This window comes from Pelophylax lessonae, assembly GCF_965119305.1.
Source record: "Pelophylax lessonae genome assembly, chromosome: 6".
Lineage (NCBI taxonomy): Eukaryota > Metazoa > Chordata > Amphibia > Anura > Ranidae > Pelophylax > Pelophylax lessonae.
This window is the reverse complement of record NC_138773.1, coordinates 311,878,047-311,899,895: the sequence shown is the minus strand read 5'-3', so window position 1 is coordinate 311,899,895 and position 21,849 is coordinate 311,878,047. Positions and strand designations below refer to the sequence as shown.

Below are 21,849 nucleotides of genomic sequence, written 5' to 3'. Positions count from 1 at the left end.
GAAGAGTAGGTGCCTCTTGGGCACATCGCCATCAAGCTTCTACGGCTCAAATTTGCAAGGCCGCGACTTGGTCGTCGGTGCATACGCTCACTCGTTTCTATAGAGTGAATGTTGGGACCCAGGAGAAGTCTACTTTTGGCCGCAGTGTACTGCAGGCAGCGGTGTAATCCTTTTGTTAAGGGTCAGATGGCAGTACTGTTTTGGTGTCCCCCTCCCCTCAGATGCATTGCTTTGGGACGTCCCATATGTTATGATTATGACTCTGTGTCCAGTGATGTACGAAAAGAATAGATTTTTAATACAACTTACCTGTAAAATCCATTTCTTGAAGTACATTACAGGACACAGAGGTCCCTCCCCTCTTCTATGGGGTCTTTTTTTGCTTGCAACAAAACTGAGGTACTTCCTGTGTGGGAGGGGTTATATAGGGGTTCATCAATTCTGATTGGTTGCCAGTGTCTCACCTGTAGGTGGCCTATATAACCCATATGTTATGATTATGGCTCTGTGTCCTGTGATGTACTTCAAGAAATGGATTTTACAGGTAAGTTGTATTAAAAATCCATTACTTTCATGACTAAATCAACTCTAGTCACCAGGCTTTCCAGGGCTGCTGAAATCGCGGCCAGCGACTGCGATCCGGACTGTCCGGGAGTCGCACAGAGGGGATCTGAGGGTGATTGCACAGTTTGGGACTCCATAATGCAATTTGCAAAAACGGAGTACCAAACTGACAGCAGAAAGTGCAGGAATATGCCCGCAGGGACCCCAAGTACTGTACCACCTCAGACAAACCGTCCTCCTGATTCTTCCAGCAGCATGGAGAGAAAGACAGGAAGTGACCTCGGCCAGCAGCAGGAAACACATGGACAGGGACGTGATGTTGCAAAAAAAGTCACACTGCTCAGCATAGCACAAGGGCTACACAAAATACGGATGCCCATACAAATCAATAGGAAGCTACAGGGAAAATTGCTACCCCATACAAGTCGTTGGGGAAAATTCACATTGCCCACACTTAAGATGGCGGCACCCACGGCGGACCATGCGGCTAGGGACCGACACATGAAGGCCTCAGGAGCCACAACAGGGACCAGCAAGCTCAAGGTACCATGTCACCCCCCCCCCCCCAAGGGCGCCAGGCACTCCAGACACACAGTCATCGCAGGGACAAAGACAAAGAAGGGGAGAGTGTAGGGCAGGCCAGGAGGATCTTTTGGGAGGCACAACTCCCATTATCCCCAGGAGAGGACCCACATCTCGCCAAAGCCAGCAGGGGCAAGGGGGGCACATTTACTCACCATACCATGGACCGGGTGGGCTCCATTACAGGGAGACTGCCTCCCACCCGAAGTGGGGGTACTGCCAGCCAAGGGGTATGCTGTGACTCAGGGCATTCCAGGTCATTGCGTTCCGGCAAGGCATCCACTCGTAGGCCCTTCCCCATCCGGAAAAGGGGCACCATCGTGGCAAGGCCTGGGTCGGGACTATAACCTGCTCACGCTCGTAGACCAGACTGGGGGGGATCATAAGGTTCTAGATTATCCAGTGCGAAGCCACAGCCAGCATCATTGCTTGTAGATCACCAGGAAAATTCTTCCCTGAACACTAGCCAGCAAGTGAGTAAAGATAAATAAAAAAGAAAATATTCTGAAAAGAATAAAAAAAACTAAGACCGGAGTCCCAGCAGGAAACCTGGGTCCTACTCCTTCTCTAGGCAGAAACAAACTGATGTGGTGGGCTGTGGCAGTGGGGGTTATGCCTGGAGGGAGAGCCCTGTGGGCGAGTATATGTTAAAAGTTTTGTAGACTACTCCTGCAGGTGGCAGCATAACCCACTGAGCTCAAGGAGATGAGGCTGCGTCTGTCGATGGACAATAGATTTTTCTATTGCAGGGTTTCTCAACTCTGGTCCTCAGGGCACACTAACAGGCCAGGTTTGCAAGAAAACTGAAATACATCACAGGTGATATCATTTGCTGCTCAGTGATTGCAGTATTCTAGTCTGCATCTCCCCTAGGTAATATTTAAATCTGGCCTGTTAGTGTGCCCTGAGGACCGGAGTTGAGAAACACTGCAATAGAGAAAATGTTTGGGGGCTATAAGTAATTTTAGAGCAAAAAATACTGATTTAAATTTACACAACAAACTGTGCCAAAAAAAGCCCGGTCTTCAAGTGGGAAAAGAAGTTTCACTTCAAGCTCTGCCCCCGCAGTCTCAAAAACCAATCAGAGAGCTTCAAAGGCAAGCAATGGGGATCTAAATGGCTTGTGGAACAAAACAGTAATAAAGCTGCACAAATGTGCCCATTATCAGGAAAAGACTTCCACCTTGGGGAAAAAAAAAAAAAACATAAGCTCGGTTTTCTTTTGCAAACATCCTCCAAGTATTGCGCTTTTGTGACCAGATGTGTGTATTACCTGTGATGACTTCGTGAAGCCCAGCACTGAGAAACATTTGGAATCCGACTTGTATTTCATCTGTTCTTGATCCACTTTGGAAAATGGTATTATGTCACTTCCATAACGGAACCCTGAAAGAGAAGAAAGGTAAATCCTGTTATGATTATCCCTCTGGAGGACAACAGGCACAGTTCTGGTTATTTGGTGTCTGACAGTCTGGACAGTTCAACATCGGTCAGCAAAAAACTGTGCCAAGTGCTGGATTATTGGACGTTTAGGCAGATTTTTTTTTTTTTTTTTTACACTAGGTTTGCTTATTACAGTGATAGTCACTGTATAAGTAACAATTTTTACACTGTGAATGGCATCCATTCATGTGCCATTGTGTACTACTGTGATAGCTGAGATTGGCCACAGCTATCACATGGTACAGGACTGTTGGCCGATTTATGTAGGATATTCTACACACACACACACACACACACACACACACACACACACACACACACACAGTATCTCACAAAAGTGAGTACACCCCTCACATTTTTTAAATATTTTATTATATCTTTTCATGTAAAAGGTGTGTGCATCTAATCTCAATGGCAAATCACATGCATACACTAACAGCGCAGATGCACACACCTTTTCCATGTTCTTTTGATTTTATAACAGCAGCTGAGTAATTTGATTTTATATATTTATGTTTTTATATGAATATTTCGTTGTGGTAACGCAATTTGAGCTCCCTAGTGAGCGTGTTTAACCACTTAAGCCCTGGAGGATTTGGCTGCTAAAGGACCAGGGGTTTTTTTGCGATTTTTTACTGCGTGACTTTAACGGACAATTGCGCGGTCGTGCGACGCTGTACCTAAACGAATTTGACGTCCTTTTTTTCCCACAAACAGAGCTTTCTTTTGGTGGTATTTGATCACCTGTGTGATTTTTTGATCACGCGCTATAAACAAAAAAAGAGCGTAAATTTTGCAAAAATAACAATATTTTTCACATTTTTTTATATGAAATTCCCCAAAAAAAAAAGTAAAAATCAAAATTTTTTAACATTTTTCGGCCAATTTGTTTTATGCTACCTATGTTTGGTAAAAAAAAAATCGCAAAAAGCGTATTTTGATTGGTTTGCGCAAAAGTTATCGCGTTTACTAACAACGGGAAAGATTTTTGTCATTTTTGGTGTTTTTTTTTTTAACGCGTAATGGCGGCGATCTGCGATTTTTTTTTCGGTACTGCGACATTGCGGCGGACAGATCGGACCCTTGACTGACATTTTTGACACTTTTGGGGGTACCAGTGACATTACTGCAGTAATCAGTGCTATACATATGCACTGTTACTGCAAAAATGACACTGGCAGGGAAGGGGTTAACTTTATTGGACAGGGAGGGGTTAAGTGTGTCCTAGGGGCGTGATTCTAACTGTGTAGGGACATTCCTATTGGTGTAAAAGCAAAGATCAACCGTTCTACATAGTAGAACGGTCAGATCTTCATTTTTACACAGGGAGAACTGACAGGCAGCTTGTTTACACAAGCTGCTCTGTCTTTCTCCCTTCACAGGAGCGATCGCAGTGTGACTGGCGGACATCGAGTCCGCCGGTCACACGCACTGACTTGTCTGTGAACGAGCCGCGGCGGGCGCGCGCCTCGGCGGGCGCGCGCCCGCGATAGGTTTGCAAGTCAGTGACAGGCGAGTGACGTACCGATACGTCACTCTGCCTGGCCGGGGCTGACCGCCGCAGTATATAGTCGTGCGGCGGTCGGCAACCGGTTAATAGGCACCTCCCAGTAGGTCTGTGCCAATTCTCCTGCTCCTGTTTGGATATCTTTTCATGTGACAACACTGAAGAAATGACACTTTGCTACAATGTAAAGTAGTGAGTGTACAGCTTGTATAACAGTGTATATTTGCTGTCCCCTCAAAATAACTCAACACAGCCATTAATGTCTAAACCGCTGGCAACATAAGTGAGTACACCCCTAAGTGAAAATGTCCAAATTGGGCCCAATGTGTCAATATTTTGTGTGGCCACCATTATTTTCCAGCACTGCCTTAACCCCCTTGGGCATGGAGTTCACCAGAGCTTCACAGGTTGTCACTGGAGTCCTCTTCCACTCCTACATGCTGACATCACAGAACTGGTGGATGTTAAAGACCTTGCGCTCCTCCACCTTCCATTTGAGGATGTCCCACAGATGCTCAATAGGGTTTAGGTCCGAAGACATGATTGGCCATAACGATTTGAAAATCAAACAATTTCTCTTAAAATGAAAATTTCAGAACGATAAGCTGTACGTGTATGGCCAGCATCAGCTATGTCGTAGCAAAAAGGCAGGATTAGGGAGAACACCATCTCTGACAGCTTTTCTGCCAGGCTTCGGGTGGTTTGTATATGGCCTACATTTACAGCAAGGGCACTATTACAATTTTTAATCAAAGCTGCACAGTTGGTTTTTATCTATAGGCGGCCCTTACCTGCATAAAAAGTTTTTCTGGGTGGAAGTTGTGTGAATCTGGGGTAAGTACATTCATAGATAGATACCACAGTTATTGTCAAGACAACTAACACATTCTTGCTGCGAACACATTCAAGTAAAACGAAGGAGAAAACTATTTAATTGTGGATAGAGTAAGGAAGGGTTATAACACCTCAATGTTTTTGGCCATTTGTTTCCTATTAACGAGATTTCCCTTTACTTCCTGTTTCATAAACAAAACCGCAACTGAGAAGAAATTCATCTAAAGTGAAGGAATCCATTATGGTCCTTCTGGAAGTCAAGCTCCACAAAAGTTAAGGGCATTTCTATGTTCTATCAGGATCTTAACTCCAAAGAGCTATTTGCGAAACCCCCCCTTAGTAAAGTGGGAAACCGAACTACAGACCTCATACACGATAGAGCAGTGGCAAAGTGCCAATCTTTACAACCAGATCTATACTAAATGTGCTAACCACTGGGAGATGGGTCAAAAAAATTCACCTCAGGTGGTACTCTCCCCCCCCCCCCATATTCCATAGCCAAATATTCCAAAGGAGAAAAAAACTCTTGCTGGAGGGGATGCGGTATGCTGGGAACTTTGTCCCACATGTTCTGGTCCTGCCTCCACATTCAAAGCTTTTATAACACAGTATTCCGACTCCTCGCTGAGATGTCTGGAGTCTGGGTTAGGGCAAATGTAGAGCAAGCAATCCTTTCTATAAATGTTGACAAATATCCACCACAACTAAGAACCATAGTGGTCAATATTTCAACAGTGGCCCGACTGGATCCTCAAAAAATGGAAATCCTCCGACGTCCCTAGTATTACTGAAGTTAAATCTCATATGGAGATTATTTTCCAATATGAAAGTTTAATGGCGTACAGAGACGGGAGAAAACTCCAACTACACCAAAGATGGAACCCTTGGCTGACAAACAAATCAAAATCCCTAAGAGTCTAGAATTTCAGTAATGGCAAACCTTGGCACCCCAGATGTTTTGGAACTACATTTCCCATGATGCTCAACTACACTGCAGAGTGCATGAGAATCATGGGAAATGTAGTTCCAAAACATCTGGGGTGCCAAGGTTTGCCATCACTTGTAGATCTTTCTTTTCTGATCCACTTTCCCCTTTGTTAACATAAGCATTTGACTTTCCTTGCAATTTGGCAGGCCCAGGCCCACTTGGCCAGATAAAATCTTTTACTTACTTTCTGGGATATTTTTGGGGGGGAATCCAACATTTGTTCATTATAATGCTGTTACTGTTACTCTAAACATTTCTATTTTGATATATGTCTCAATGGAGATTGTCTGATTGGAGGCGATGGCGGTCTCGCCCTCCGCCCCATGGCCCAGTGTGCTCCCAGAGGGGGGGTCCGGGACTCCCGCCCTTTAAGAGCTGGTCATATAACCTCACTAGATGTTTAAGGTAATGGTGATTCCTAATATGTCATTGTGTTCAATGACATATTAGGAATCACCATTACCTTAAACATCTAGTGAGGTTATATGACCAGCTCTTAAACAAGACAAGCAGTTATATGATATCCGATATCGTTGCAGGATGTAATATACACCTAAAAGTATTATAGTTTTCGTGCCTTTTTGTATTACCGTATTTATCGGCGTATAAAAAGCACCTCAAATTTAGGAGAGAAATTTTAGGAAAAAAGCTTAAATTTGAAATGAAGAGCATTGAACTCAAAACTTTTTTTTTTTTTTTTAATCAAATGCAGTCTTACCAGTTCCCGTGAATGCAGCCTCATCAGCACAGTGTTCATCAATGCAGTCTCGCCAGCGCAGTGTCCATCAATGCAGCCTCGCCAGCGCAGTGTCCATCAATGCAACCTCGCCAGCGCCGTGTCTATCAATGCAGTCTCACCAGCACAGTGTCCATCAATGCAGCCTCACCAGCGCAGTGTCCATCAATGCAACCTCGCCACCGCCGTGTCAATGCAGTCTCGCCAGCGCAGTGTCCATTAATGCAGCCTCGCCAGCACCGTATCCATCAATGCAACCTCGCCAGCGCAGTGTCCATCAATGCAGCCTCGCCAGCGCAGTGTCCATCAATGCAGCCTCGCCAGCGCAGTGTCCATCAATGCAGCCTCGCCAGCGCAGTGTCCATCAATGCAGCCTCGCCAGCGCAGTGTCCATCAATGCAGCCTCGCCAGCGCAGTGTCCATTAATGCAGCCTCGCCAGCACCGTATCCATCAATGCAACCTCTCCAGTGCAGTGTCCATCAATGCAGTCTCGCCAGCGAAGTGTCCACCAATGCAGCCTCGCCAGTGCAGTGTCCACCAATGCAGCCTCGCCAGCGCAGTGTCCATCAATGCAGTCTCGCCAGCGCAGTGTCCATCAATGCAGTCTCGCCAGCGCAGTGTCCATCAATGCAGTCTCGCCAGCGCCGTGTCCATCAATGCAGGGCAAAGCAACAGGCAACAGCAGCGCCATTGCACAGAGCTGCGATATATTTAAAAAAAAAAAGGCCAGGCAGCACGAGAGGCAGAGGGGGTGGACCGGACCGAAGCAAGGACGAGCGGCCGCTGTCCTCTGAAGTTCCAGCGCCTATGATAGACGTCACACGTCCCGGCATTGGGCCACTGTGCTGTCTATCATAGGAGGCGGGACTTCCTATGACAGCAACCGCTCGTCCTTCCTTCTGCTCGGCCCGGTCCGCCCCCCTCTGCCTCTCAGCGCTGCCTGGACTTTTTTTTTTTTTTTACTATATCGGCATATAACACGCACTGGTGTTTTGCCCTCCATTTTTAGGAGGAAAAAATGCATGTTATATGCCGATAAATACGGTATTTTTCTTTTTTCTGTGAAAATTCTCAAAAATTATTGAAATAAAGTGAAGGAATCCCTGGTTGTCACAAGATCTAGTGTGCCCATTACTGTTCTATGGACAACCCAAAATTTGGGATTTATGTTCAGTGATAAACAGTATAAAAAAAGAGGGCAAATATCTCTAACGGGGACACAGACAGGATGGAATTGTGAGAACCTTCAGATTACAGAGAAGAGCAAACCTTGTATAATATCATCATTCTGAACTTCCGTCTCCTCGTCGTTATTCAGGCAATGCACGGTTTCCTTCTGCACGTCTTCCTTTCTCAGGGTTTTAGCATCTACGACAGCCCAACTCTTCTTCACATTCTCCTCCGTCACCTAAAGCATTAAAATATATGTCAATGCTAATGAGGCCAAATCCTTCTGTGCATTATAGCTGATCAGAATGCGAGTAACTCGCTTGGCTTATAATATTACAGTATATCCACTTGAAGACTAGGCTTTTTCTGTCTTTTTATTTACATGTAACAATCAGTGCATTTATTGCTAGAAAATTACTAAAACCCCCAAACATTATATATATTTTTTTACAGCTGAGGCTCCTAGAGAATACATTGGTGGGTTTTGCAATTTTTTTATGTCACATGCTATTTGTGCAGCGTTTTTTTTTTTTTAAACTTAGTTTTTGGGAAAAAAAAAAAAACACAATTTTCAATTGTAATTAAAAAAAAACACAATACACAATCCAATTTTTTTCTGTCAAAACAAGATGTTACACAGAGAAAATGGACACCAAATATGTTGTGCTTTACAACTGCAGATGCCCATGCAACGACGACCAATGACGTTAATTTTACTATCCATGGGTAGCGCTTTAAAAGCCTTTTGACCCCTTTCTCATGGGGCAGAATTCATCCAAGCGGATCCGCCTGCTCAGCGGGGAATCTCTCCGCTGATCCCCACTGAGAAGGTGGATGACAGGTCTGTGTCCACTGTGCTATGCAGAGCAGACACAGACAAAGCCGGCTGCTCTCTATGGGGAAGTTGAATGGAAACGGGATGCATGTCCGTTTCCATCTGATTGTCATTCGACCGTATCCCCATCTGTCTGTCTTTAGCGGACCAGATCGGATGACGGCCGGTGAAAGCAGACACATGTCCGCTGGCATCCGCTGCTCCAAAGAGAACGATGGGTGGTTTGATTAGGTCTGCTTAAAAAACGGACAGGCACACCCAATTGGTCCGCTAGTGTGAAAGGGGCATTACATGTTATCACTTAGATTTACAGAGGAGGTCTGTTGCTAGAATTACTGCCCATGATCTGACATTCTCAGCGAAACCTCACATGTGGGATGATCACTAGTTGCATGCGTTAGGGACTGACGCATGCGTTCGCTTGTGTGCGCTAGCATGGGGGGACAGGGGCACTTTACTTTTTTTTTTTTTAATTATACATTTATTTTTTTTAACTTATTTATTTTACACACTGCTGATTTAATTTTTTTTTTATCTCTTTGATTACTTATTGCGGTCACAAGAAATGTAAATATCCATGTGACAGCAATAAGACCCCAAATCCCTCCTCTGAAGCTATAAAAACACCAAGATCTGCGTTTTTGGATACTTTCGATTTTTGAAAAATGGTGCCGCTGACATCCAGGGTAAACCAGAAGTGATGTCATATCATCACTTCCTGGTTACCATAGCAGAGACCTGATCAAAGCCGATTTAAGCTATGTAGGAGTCTCAGACTAGCCGGCGGACGTGCTGGCTGGTAGCTCGGGTCTCCCAGTGGGATGGGAGAACCCGAGCAAGCCACACAGAAGGCGGTGGGATGGAGGGGGGTGGGGGAATGTCCCCTTCTGCAGCTTGTAATAGCAATCGAGCCGCAAGTTAGCTGCACCGATGCTATTACAAGAGAGCCAAACGGCTCTAAAAAAACGGTACCGGATGATGCCATACTAGGTATGTGATTTGAATTCAATTGGTTGTACCTGGATGATATGCAGCTGCAAGATATCTGCTAAGTGGATATCTGAATATCTTATTTTTTTTCTTTTGTAAAGTGGTAAAGTGACCATTATTCCATCTTGTATCACTGAAGGTAAGGGCGGGGGCGGGGGGATGCGTACATCCCTAGACACTTTCTATCCACAGCAGTATGCTGAATGTCAATGAAGGGTACAACGGCGGGATAAGGGAGGCGTCAGCAGATAGGACTGTCATCCCTAAACACTGTGGCCCTAAATATTGAACTATGAAGAAAGGCTTGGCATAGGGACGTGCAGGGATGATTGACATTCCCTACCCACAGCAGTGTGCTGCCTGTAAATGAAGAGAATGGGGTGAGGAGGGGGGTCGGGGGGTACAGACGTGTCAGCAGGGATGATTGACATTCCTTGGCATTCCTTACCCACAGCAGTGTGCTGCCTGTAAATTAAGAGAATGGGGTGAGGAGGGGGGAATAGACGTGTCAGCAGGGATGATTGACATTCCTTGGCAATCCCTACCCACAGCAGTGTGCTGCCTGTAAAGGAAAATGGGGGGGGGGGGGGGTCGGGGGTATGGACGTGTCAGAAGGGATGATTGACATTCCTTGGCATTCCTTACCCACAGCAGTGTGCTGCCTGTAAATTAAGAGAATGGGGTGAGGAGGGGGGTCAGGGGGGAATAGACGTGTCAGCAGGGATGATTGACATTCCTTGGCAATCCCTACCCACAGCAGTGTGCTGTCTGTAAAGGAAAATGGGGGGGGGGGGTCGGGGGTATGGATGTGTCAGCAGAGACAATTGACAATCGTATGACTGACCGATCCCGGTCCCTGATCGGCTCTATGGTCAGCCGGCAGAACTGCGGGATGCACTCGCGGGTTCTCAAGTGGGATGGGAGAGCCCAAGATAGTTTGGGGGGGGGGGGGGGGGGAGGCGGGAGAGGGCAGGGGGACGTCCCCTCCCACTGCTTGTAAAAGCAATTCAGCAGATAATTAGCCACCAGGATTGCTTTTACAAGAAAGCCAACTGCCGGCTAAAAGAAACAATACCGGGGTGATGTCTACAGCAGGCATCCTCACGGTATGACCAAAGTTGGGTGACATACAGGTATGTCACTTAAGTGGTTAAATGAGGCTGACTGATTCACCACTAGGGAATGTCTGGTGAAAGTCACATTCGCTGCTTTCAGTGTATAAATATCACAATGTCAGAGCACTGGATTAGGCCATGCTCTTCAACCCAGTCAGTAAGCGATATACTTACAGATTTGTACCCCACAATGCGTATGGAAATTTTAGAGCCGATGGTAAGTTGGCAGGGCCATGCCATAGCTCTCTTCTCTATCTTCTTAAAGATGGAAAGCTGTTCCAGACTGCCCCTGGAACCCAAAAAAAAGAAAAACAAATGTAAACGCATTCTTTATATACAATTAAAATGTAGAGAGATAACAGCAAATTGTAAAGCTGAGAACACTAAAGAGAACCTGTGAAAGCAACAAGGCTCAGTCAACCGATTTCCTTCCCAACTTTACATACGAATACTTCTTTCACCTTGTGTGGGGAGCATGTGACTCCCTCCATTTCCTCCCACATGACTGCCCCGCTGCTTAAGCCGGCCCTAGATGGACTGAAATTGGGCCAGTTTAGTAGGAACCAGACAAATTTCAATCCATCTATAGGCATGACGGTTGTACTGAATTTGATCTATTGAATGCCTAAAGCCCCGTACACACGTACCGATCGTCGGCCGAACGATCGGCCGTCTTTTGTCCAGGGCTGTCGTGTCTGTTGAAAACTGCAAAAGGCTGCACACGAATTTTGTCCGCCGACTACAGCCGACTGCAGAAGTGATGTCATGTGATGGTTAACTTTCCCTGTGTTTTTTCTTTCCTGAGCATGCCCAGTCTTGCAAATCTGCTGTCTGTCGGCCGAATTCTGTATTGACTGGCGAACAATCGGCCGTTCTGGTGTCGGCATACAAAAATTTTAATGCTTGCAAGACAGATTCTTTTCGGCCGAAAGTGCGCTGTCGGCTGCATCATACTAACAAGCCGAAAATCAGCCGATCGTTCGGCGGCCGAACCTTTTCGGCCGACAATCTGCACGTGTGTACGGGCCTTTAGATACAATCAGCCTATCAGTTTTTTTCAGTTCGATCACTGCCGGCAGATATAGCCGCCAGCAGTGATCATTGTATTCTGACGGCGGGGAAACCTCCCGCTGTCAGAATACAATAGTGCAGCGGGAGGGATTCCCACGATTCCCACCCATCAAATCTTTCATGGTTGAAGGAAAGAAAAAAGAATAATGTATGGCCTGCCTTAGGCTGTTCAGACACTCAGCGCTGTCACAGGGGGGAGAGGAGGGAAGAGTCCTTGGACTAGAGCATACACAGCGCTTCCTCTCTTAGCTCCTATCAGCAGAACCAAACGACAGGGAGCGAAGGGTGGAAGGTGGGTTTGGGAACCTAGATGGTGGGGACACAATTTAAAGTATGAGGACACTCCAAAGCATGATTTTTACCTATAAGTAAAATATCTCCTAAACCTGCACCGTTTAGGAGATATTTACTTTAAATGCAACCGGTGACGTCACCGGCGCATGCGCTCTGAAGTAAAGGCATACCCGCGCCGCTCCTTCAGAGTCCTCTGCAATAAACGGTGGCTCCCATGCACACGTGCGGGAGTGACGTCATTGCGGCTCCGGCCAGTCACACAGCCAAAGTCCGCGAACCCAGAAGGAAGACCGGGTGAAGATGGAAGCGCCTTCAGTGGTGACAGCGCACTGCTGGAGGGCTTCATTTTCAGGTAAGTTTCACATATTGTGCTAGGGCATTGCCTTGCAGGTTTAAAAAAAAAAAAAACACAGCGGTTTATTACTGCTTTAAAGTGGTTGTAAACTTTCCATATACCCAGCAAAGTGACTGGCCTCAGGTGATACACAGATCCTTCTACATAAGTTGTACCCATCTATTTGCAGCAGGGCCGGGACAAGGGGTGGGCAGGAGGAGCGGCTGCCCTGGGCACTGTGGTGTCATGTGAGTTTAGGGGGCACCTCAAGGAGATTGGGGGGGGGGGATTTGTGTTGGGAGGAGGAAATTGGGGGCGGCAGATGGTAAGAATGGTTCCGAGATGAGAAATTTGGGGAAGTGATTTGAGGGGATTTGTGTTGGCAGGGGGAACAGGACTTGTGCTAGGAGGGGGGATTTGGGAGGTTTGTTCTAGAAAAGGTAGGTGAAGGAGTTTGTGCTAGGAGGGGATTTTTTTTTCTTTTTGGGGGGGGGGGGGGGGGAATTAATGCTATTTAAAGTTCCCCTTTAAAAAAAGCCCCCTTAAAAAAATCTATTCTACTCCGACTCCTACCTCCCTGAAAAGTGAATCCTGTGTTATCTGGGCAGCATTTGGGATGATTGGGGGGTATTTGAGCTTGGAGGGGAGCTTGGGGGAAGCGAAATTCATGTCGGGGGGATTTGGAGTGGGAGAGGGAGGGGAATTGTGCTCGGAGAGGACATTTCAGGGGTAGAAGATTTGTGCTAGGAGGGGGACATTTTTTTTTTTGGCGGGGGGGGGGGGGGGGATTTGTGCTGGGTGCATATGGGGAGAGAGGATTTCAGCTGGGGGGCAAAGATGTGTGCATGCAGATTAGTGCACAATTTTTATGGGGGGGGGGGGGGGGAATTTTTAACACATAATGCTCATACATCTTGGAGGGGGGCGCAATTTGGCATGCTCGCCCTGGGCTCTAGATGACCTTGTCCCGGCACTGATCTGCAGTTTTCTCTTCTCTACATCCGTTCAAAGTGCAACATTTTAAAGCTTGTCTGAGAAGTTTAGAAAAAAGGGGGCGGAGAGCTGAAATTAGACTCTGCAGATCTCAGAGAGGAGAGCTCCGAGAGCTGATTGGAGGGATGAGACACATCCCCCTCTACACAGCACATAGGAACAGAGTTAAGGCTGCCAATCAAAGGCTGTGTGCTGGAGCTCCCTCCCCGGTCACCTTTTATCATTTGGTGTCAGGAAAACTTGTCAGAAGTTATTCCTGCTGATGAGAACTACAAGCTGTCAGCTGCAATGCCCAATGGTACTTGTAATCTATTCATTCACAGGAAATTGAACGAATGACATGGTGGCCGTGTGGGCGGAGATCCACACGGTCATGCTGTTGTCAATTTGTGATAGTGGGTGCCGGGAGAGAATCCCTCGCCCGCTGTCAAGGGGGGGTATCGGGGGAGGAGGTGCATGCTGAACATGTTGCACCTCAAATAGAGGAGTAACATGTAACATGTTCAGAAAGGTGAACTTAGGCCTTTACAATTCCTAACTGGTTATATTTACAAATTTTTATACCAAGTTTCCCCGAAAATAAGACCAGGCCTTATATTAATTTTGGCACCAAAAGACACAGTAGGTCTTATTTTCGGGGCAGGTCTTAGCTGTAATGTGCTATTTTCTCTTCCCTCCCTGCCTGTCAGGAATCCAGTGTGAAGCTAGTTTAGTATATGTAAAAATCCTAGAATCCACTTTATTTGTGTTTTATGTACTGTCCAGTGTGTCTTTCTGTAATCTAATAGTGTGAAATACCTTCATTACCGCGATTTTCAGTGCTTAGCTGATCTCCCGCTCTGCTCTTCTCCTCTCATAGCTGTCAAGAGGGGGATTTCAGCCCCTCCCCTCTGCAGTGTACACAGAAGCGCCGAGCATTAGATTAGAATTGTGTGAAATACCTTCATTACAGCGCCGAGCTCGGCGCTCAGCTGATCTGCCGCTGTCCTTCTCTTCTCCCCCGCTGACAGCTGGGGGTCACGGACGGAAGCGCTGAGCGGTGATTTTACGAAGGTATTTCACACAATTCTAATTTAATACTCGGCGCTTCTGTGTACACTGCAGAGGAGAGGGGCTGAGATCCCCCTTTGAACAGCTATGAGAGGAGAAAGACAGCAGAGCAGGGAATCAGCTGAGCGCTGAGCAGCTCTGTACCGAAGATATTTCACACTATTAGATTACAAAATCACACACACTGGACATTATATAAAACACAAATAAAGTGGATGCTAAGATTTTACATACACTAAACTAGGCCTTATTTTCAGGGTAGGGCTTATATTGCAGCCTTCCCCGAAAATAACAGTAGGTCTTACTTTCAGGGAAACACGGTAGTTGGAAAACAAAAATCTATTTTAATTGGCCTTACCTGAAAGTGTAAACCTCGTCCAGGCCATCCTCACCCTCCAGAGCGAACAAAATCTTCCTCACCATCTGGATGCCATCCTTCTGTTGCTCAGAAAACCCTTTTCCAGGTCCTCGCCTGCTTCCTGCATCTCCTCCGCTGTGGTCTCTGTTACCAGCTCCGTGCTCATCTTCATCCACAGGAAACGGCAGACTGCAGACACAGAGACAGAATGGCTTCACTTCACAGTATAGAAGGAGTTTGGCAATTATAGAGAAATGCTTAAAGCGGTTGTAAATGCAGAAGGTTTTTTATCTTAACCGGTTGCCAACCGCCACACGACTATATACTGCGGCGGTCAGCCCCGGCCAGGCAGAGTGACGTATGGGTACGTCACTTGCCTGTCACTTCCTTGTGAGTCAATAGCGGGCGAGCGCGCGCCCGCCGCGGCTCATTCACAGGGAAGTTAGTGCGTGTGACCGGCGGACCCGATGTCCGCCGGTCACTCGCCGATCGTCGGTACAGAGGGAGAAAGTCAGGCGGCTAATGTAAACATGTAGGACCGTTGATCTACTATGTAGGACCGTTGATCTACTATGTAGGACCTACACTAGTAGCCACAGCCAATCACAGTAGAAAGCATGCCCCTAGGGACACACTTAACCCCTCCCTCCCCAATAAAGTTAACCCCTTCCCTCACAGTGTCATTTTGCAGTAACAGTGCATATGTATAGCACTGATTACTGCAGTAATGTCACTGGTAACCCCAAAAGTGTCAAAAATGTCAGTCAAGGGTCGGATCTGTCCGCCGCAATGTCGCAGTACTGCAAAAAAAAAAATCGCAGATCGGCGCCATTACGCGTTAAAAAAAAAAAAACCCAAAAATGACAGAAATCTTTACCTTAGTTCAGTGGTTCCCAACTCCGGTCCTCGGGACCCACCAACAGGCCAGGTTTGCAAGATAACTAAATTACATCACAGGTGATCTAATTTGCTGCTCAGTGATTGCAGTATTCTAGTCTGCATCCCCCAAGGTAATACTTAAAATCTGGCCTGTTAGTGGGTCCCGAGGACCGGAATTGAGAACCACTGCCTTAGTTAGTAAACGCAATAACTTTTGCGCAAACCAATCAAAATACGCTTTTTGTGATTTCTTTTACCAAACATATGTAGCAGAAAACAAATTGGCCAAAAATGTTAAAAAATTTTGATTTTTAAATTTTTTTGGGGGGGAATTTCATATAAAAATATGTGAAAAATATTGTTATTTTTGCAAAATTTACGCTCTTTTTTTGTTTATAGCGCAAAAAGTAAAAATCGCACAGGTGATCAAATACCACCAAAAGAAAGCTCTGTTTGTGGGAAAAAAGTACGTCAAATTCGTTTAGGTACAGCGTCGCACGACCGCGCAATTGTCCGTTAAAGTCACGCAGTAAAAAAAAAAAAAAAAAATCGCAAAAAAAACCCTGGTCGGAATGGGGGTAAAATCTTCCGGGGCTTAAGTGGTTAATGCATTCTATTCCAGATCCAGCGATATTGTAGCAGTGTCTCCGCTGCCCAGGACACCCCTCCTCATTGGCTGAGACAGCCGTAACACTAAACTAATACCTATAGGGGGCTTTAAGACCCCGTTCATACTGGGGCGACCTGTCAGGTGACCTGGTCGCCTGACAAGTCGCCTGCCATAGAGCAGCACAGGACCCGTTCTAATAGGAGCGACACAAGTCGCTCCGACTTAGAAAAAGGGTCCGGAGCTTCTTTGGGGCGACCTGGAGCGACCTGCATTGACTTCAATGATATGAAGTCCGTGCCGGCCGCTCCGAGGTCGCGGTGCGAGCTGCGCACCGCGACTTCACAGATCGCCCCGGCAAGTCGGGTCGCCCCAGTGTGAACGGGGTCTTAAAGTGTCGCTTATAGAAAATATACGGTACTGAAGTTTGTTGCCATTTCAGGGGCGCTCACAAATTTAAGGTTTGACATGTTGGGTATCTAATTAGGGTAGTTTGTGTTTGTTTGCCCTAAAATTCATTTCAGTGTGTTTTTTACTGAAATCTTGTATTCCCTAGACCTTTGCAGTAATAACGCATGACATAAAAAATTGGAACTACCGCTATTTTATTCTCTAGGGTGTCAGCTTTCAGAAAATATATAATATTTGGGGGTTTTTTGTAATCATCAGGCCAAAAATTATTTTTTAAATGTGTGTGCAAAAAACCCAGCAAAAAACGGCTCTGGCAGCAAAAGGGTTATACTGACTTCATCTGCAGATGGAAGTTCATCTCTTTGATCTATAGATGAAGAAGCATAAAGGGTGTTACAGGTCCCTCTTCGGCTCCCTTTTCCCCTCACTCCTGTTGAGCAGCTTGCTGTGAGGGCACCCAAACTGAGTCACAGCTCCCCGTGTCTATCCAGACACAGCCGCGACCCGGCCATGCCCCCCTCTCTATCCTGATTGGTTGACTGACTTTGATTGATGCACCACGCTGCTCTCTCAGCCAATGAGGGAGGGAGTCCCAGGCAGCTGAGAAACTCCTGCAACATCGCTGGATAAAGATGGGGCTCAGGTAAGTATTAGGGGAGGCTGAGGGGGGGCTGCTGCACACAGGTAGTTTTTTTTTTATCCTAATGCACAGAATGCATTAAGATAAAAAAAAAAAAAAAACCTTCTACCTTTACAATCCCTTTAACCTCCCTGGCGGTATCATTGTTTCCGATTTTAGGTGCTGAAAGCGGTACAATTATTTTGCATGTAATTCTTAAGGACGAGCAGCCCAAACCAACTATTTACATATGATTTTTTTTTACTGTGCGCTCTTCTTTATAACATCTCGGGTATGATAATGTTTGAAACACAAAATCATAAATTATAATAATATAATAAATAACTATAAATAAGTTAAAGTATGTATGTATATATATATATATATATATATATATATATATCTCTATCTATCTATGTATATATATATACATATATATATATCTATATATAAATCTCTATCTATCTATCTATATATTATATATAAATCTCTATCTATCTATCTATATATATATATATATATATATATAAATCTCTATCTATCTATCTATATAAATCTCCAATAGGATTACAATATATCAGTGTGTTTGTGTGTTATACTATTTGAATTTGCCGCTGGTTCCACCCCCCTGCGAGCGTCACGTCGCAGGAGACGGAAGCCGGGGCTCACAGAATCGGGCAGAAGATCCGGCCGTCGTATGCTGCAGGGACACATTGCGGGATCCCGGGGACAAGGCAAGTAACCTCTACCAGGATCCAGCGATGCTCCCTGGCGGTACCCCAAGTGTGGCTCGGGGTTACCGCTAATGGCACTAAAATTTCACCCCGAGCCACACTCGGGAATACCGCTAAGGAGGTTAATCCCTTTTAAAATGTACTGGAGATTTTAGTTGACTAAAATATGACTAACACAATTCAGATGACTAAAATACGACTAAAATGGCATTTTGGTCAAAAGACTATGACTAAAACGAAATCGAAATTTGATGTCAAAATTAACACTGGTTGAGTACAAAGGGACCAGAGGTGTCAGGTAAAAGCACAGCTGCCACTTACAAGAACTGCAGGGTGATGCCGGCTTTCTTCAGGTTGGCGATGATGATCTCCAGCTGATCCTCACTGAAGGGGCTGCTCAGGTCTGTGAACACTGCGATGTGCAGCTTCTCATATTTCTTTCCTCTAAGAGAATATAAATAATTAGAAAACAACAGGGAAGTCTGAGAAGAATCATTGGTGAATACTCATTATCAACAGGCAGATTCTTCTCGGATATAAATACCTGCACAATCTCATCCAAACCTTTCTTTCAATACAGTAGGCTATAGTTAAAACCCATTGGGGAGGTTTCTCTTCACTTCCTGTCCTACAGGCACATTAGGATATGAGGGGAGATCTCTTTAAAGTGAGGGGTACAGAACAAGTGTACCCCCAGGAGGATTTTCTTTATTTTCTCAGGTACAGTAAAACCGTGGATTGAATAGAGTTTTGCAAGACAAGCAAAATTTTTTTTAATAAACTTTGACTTGATAAACAAGCAATATCTTGATATAAAAGTAGCGTCACATCACAACTGAGTATAAAAAAGAAGAGGGGCGCCTCTAAGTGTAGCAATATGGTTACATTTAATGAAGGTTCAACATTTAGCAACTCACATGGTTGATGATCAACTACTTCCCGCAAATCGACGTAGGTCTACGTCGGCTGCAAGAAGTGGTTGTAACGGGGTGATGCCTGCAGCTAGAGGCATCATCCTGGTACTATTTTTTAGAGCCGGCGGTTGGCTTTTAGGCAGTAACGACCGATGCCGTTCGATCGTTACCCCAGCGAGCAGGAGGGGACGCCTCCACCACCTTCCGCAGCACTGCCCGGGTCTCCCGCCCCACCGGGAGACCCGAGTAACCAGCCGGTGCATCCGCCGGCTGGATGGATTCCCGATCAAAGCCGGATGCGGCTTCGATCAGGTCTCCGATGACATAACCTGGAGGCGGCGTCCATGATGTCACGTCTGGGTTACTCGGCTGCTAAAGGCACCGAATTTAAAAAGTGACTGTATTCAAAAATACAGTTTTCGCCATTTTGAATACATTGAAGTTTAGTGGAGGGGTTTGGGGTCTTTTAGACCCTCGATCCCTCCATAAAGAGTACCTGTCACTGCGCATTGCTGTCACAAGGGATGTTTACATTGCTTGTGACAGCAATAAATGTGATCATGTTTTTTTTTTTTTTTAAAAAGCAGTAAAGTTAGCCCATTTATTTTCTATAATGTGAAAGATAATGTTTCGCCGGGTAAATAGATACCTAACATGTCATGCTTCAAAATTGCGCACGCTCGCGGAATGGCGACAAACATTGGTACTTAAAAATCCCCATAGGGGACACTTTAAAAATTTCTACAGGTTACCAGTTTAGAGTTACAGAGGGGGTCTAGGGTGAGAATTATGGCGCTTTTCCACTGCATGGAACCGAACGGTACGGCTCGCTTAAACAGTACCACCTCGGTTGTGGTTCCAAGAGGGCCGTACCGATACCATATCCCACAATCATTTGCATGCAGCCTTGACTGTTTGTCACTACTAGCCACTGATTGGTCAGAGAATTGTTGTTATCCCACCCACTTTACTTTAGTGGAAAAGCAAACCATTCCACATTGCAACCAAACCGTTCCAACACCGTACCATGCGGTACCATGCAGTGGAAAACCAAACCGAGCCAAGCAGGGCCGAGTAGAGCCGAGCCGGTACTTGCAGTGGAAAAGTGCTATCATATTGCTTTCGATCTAGCGATCATGGCGATACCGCACATGTGTGGTTTGAACATCATTTACATATGTGGGCGCGACTTATGTATGCGTTCGCTTCTGCGCGCAAACTTACGGGGACAGAGCGCTTTAATTTTTTTTTTTTACTATTTATTTTATCTTTTATTTTTACAGTTTTTTTAAAAAAAAATAACATTTTGATCATTTTTATTCCTATTACAAGGAATGTAAACATCCCTTGTAATAGAAATAAGCATGACAGGACCTCTTTAATGTGAGATCTGGGGTCAAAAAGACCTCACACCTCACCTCTCAACTGAAAAAGAAAAGCCATTTTTTTATCTTTTTATCTTGAAAAAAATGGGCTCTTTGCTAGGAAGCGACGTATGACGTCGCTCCGTTCCTCCAAGGCCATAGAGTGGAGTGAGGGCCATTTTGCCTTCACTCGACTTCCTGCCTGAGGATACAGCAGACCGGATCATTTTCCCTGCTACCGGCGTGTCCGTTAAGCTGGGAAAATAACCTGGAAGCGGCGGGAGGGGGGGGGCACCTCTCCCGCCGCCCATAAGGGTGATCCTGGGGCGAATCCTCCGCTGGGACCACCCTTATGTTAAAGCGGACCGCCCACACTTTAAAAAATAGCAGGGTTATGGCAGCTATCTGCTTTCATATCCCCGGTATTTAACGCCAAAATACCGACATAAAACTGCGGCGAGCGGTCCCTAAGTGGTTAAGAGGACTCATGAAAGACTTTAATAAGAAATTGTTCTGTGCATAGAAGCCATTTTTCATATTTTCGGCATCAGTCACTTACAGCGTCTCCTTCTGCAGGATGTCCATGGAGACAATCAGGGCATCAAGGACTAGGATCAAGGAGCAGTTAAGGAATTTTTTTTTTGTGACAGTGATATCAGTGGTGGAAATACTGCAGGAAGCCAAAAAATTAAAAAAAGAAAAAAAAAAGAGAAATTCCTTCTTTCACTCTTAGGCCTCACACACATGGCGTTAAAAAAAATGAGCTGCAAAGCCAATACCGACAGCAGGAAAAAGCGGCTGTAAAAATGCGCTTTTAGAAGCGTTTTGCATTGAATAATTGGTGCACACACAAAATATGTTCAGCTACATTGCATGAACTTAGGACTTTAGGTCGGCCCCAGTGCATGCACTTCAGATGTCTTACCTCAGACCAGCCCAATAAATGCACTTTAGACCTCAAAGCAGCTCAATGAATGCACTCTAGTCCTCAGATCAGCCCCAATGCATGCACTTCACACCTGGGATGGGCTTTAAAGAGGCATTAAACCCCGCCCAATTTTCTTTTTTTTTTATTAAACCCTGCAAAGTACAGGCGAACCCCAGGTTACAAACAAGATGGGAACTGTAGGTTTGTTCTTAAGTCGAATTTGTTTGCAAGTCAGACCAGGTACATTTTTAAAGTGTAGCTCAAGCCAAAATAATAATTTTTACGTTTTTGGGATAGAATAGGGAAGGGTTAACACCCCCGTACCATTTGTTTTGCTGTCTGTGCCCCTGTTCAGAAGATATGACCTCACTTTCTGTCCCTATGACAATTGGATTTTGAAAATTTTGGGTTGTGGTGGAAACAAGGATTGGTGATAAAGCTTCAGTGGAGACACCTTTTTCCCATGAGAACTCTTTCAGGAGTGAATTTCCCTTCCAAAGAGGAGATTTCTCCTCACTTCCTGTTGTC

General features: G+C 45.5%; 1 protein-coding gene across 1 annotated transcript in view; it reads right to left on the bottom strand.

Annotated features, from left to right (window-relative positions):
* The window catches only part of XRCC5 (X-ray repair cross complementing 5), a 157,767-nt gene that overhangs the window by 120,306 nt on the left and 15,612 nt on the right, over positions 1 to 21,849 (bottom strand). The window contains exons 4-9 of the mRNA XM_082261803.1: positions 20,953 to 21,001; positions 18,437 to 18,559; positions 14,866 to 15,054; positions 10,940 to 11,054; positions 7,925 to 8,063; positions 2,420 to 2,532 (exon numbers count right to left, since the gene is read on the bottom strand). Of these exons, the coding sequence (XP_082117929.1) occupies positions 2,420 to 2,532; positions 7,925 to 8,063; positions 10,940 to 11,054; positions 14,866 to 15,054; positions 18,437 to 18,559; positions 20,953 to 21,001 (728 nt within the window). The remainder of the gene's footprint in view (positions 1 to 2,419; positions 2,533 to 7,924; positions 8,064 to 10,939; positions 11,055 to 14,865; positions 15,055 to 18,436; positions 18,560 to 20,952; positions 21,002 to 21,849) is intronic.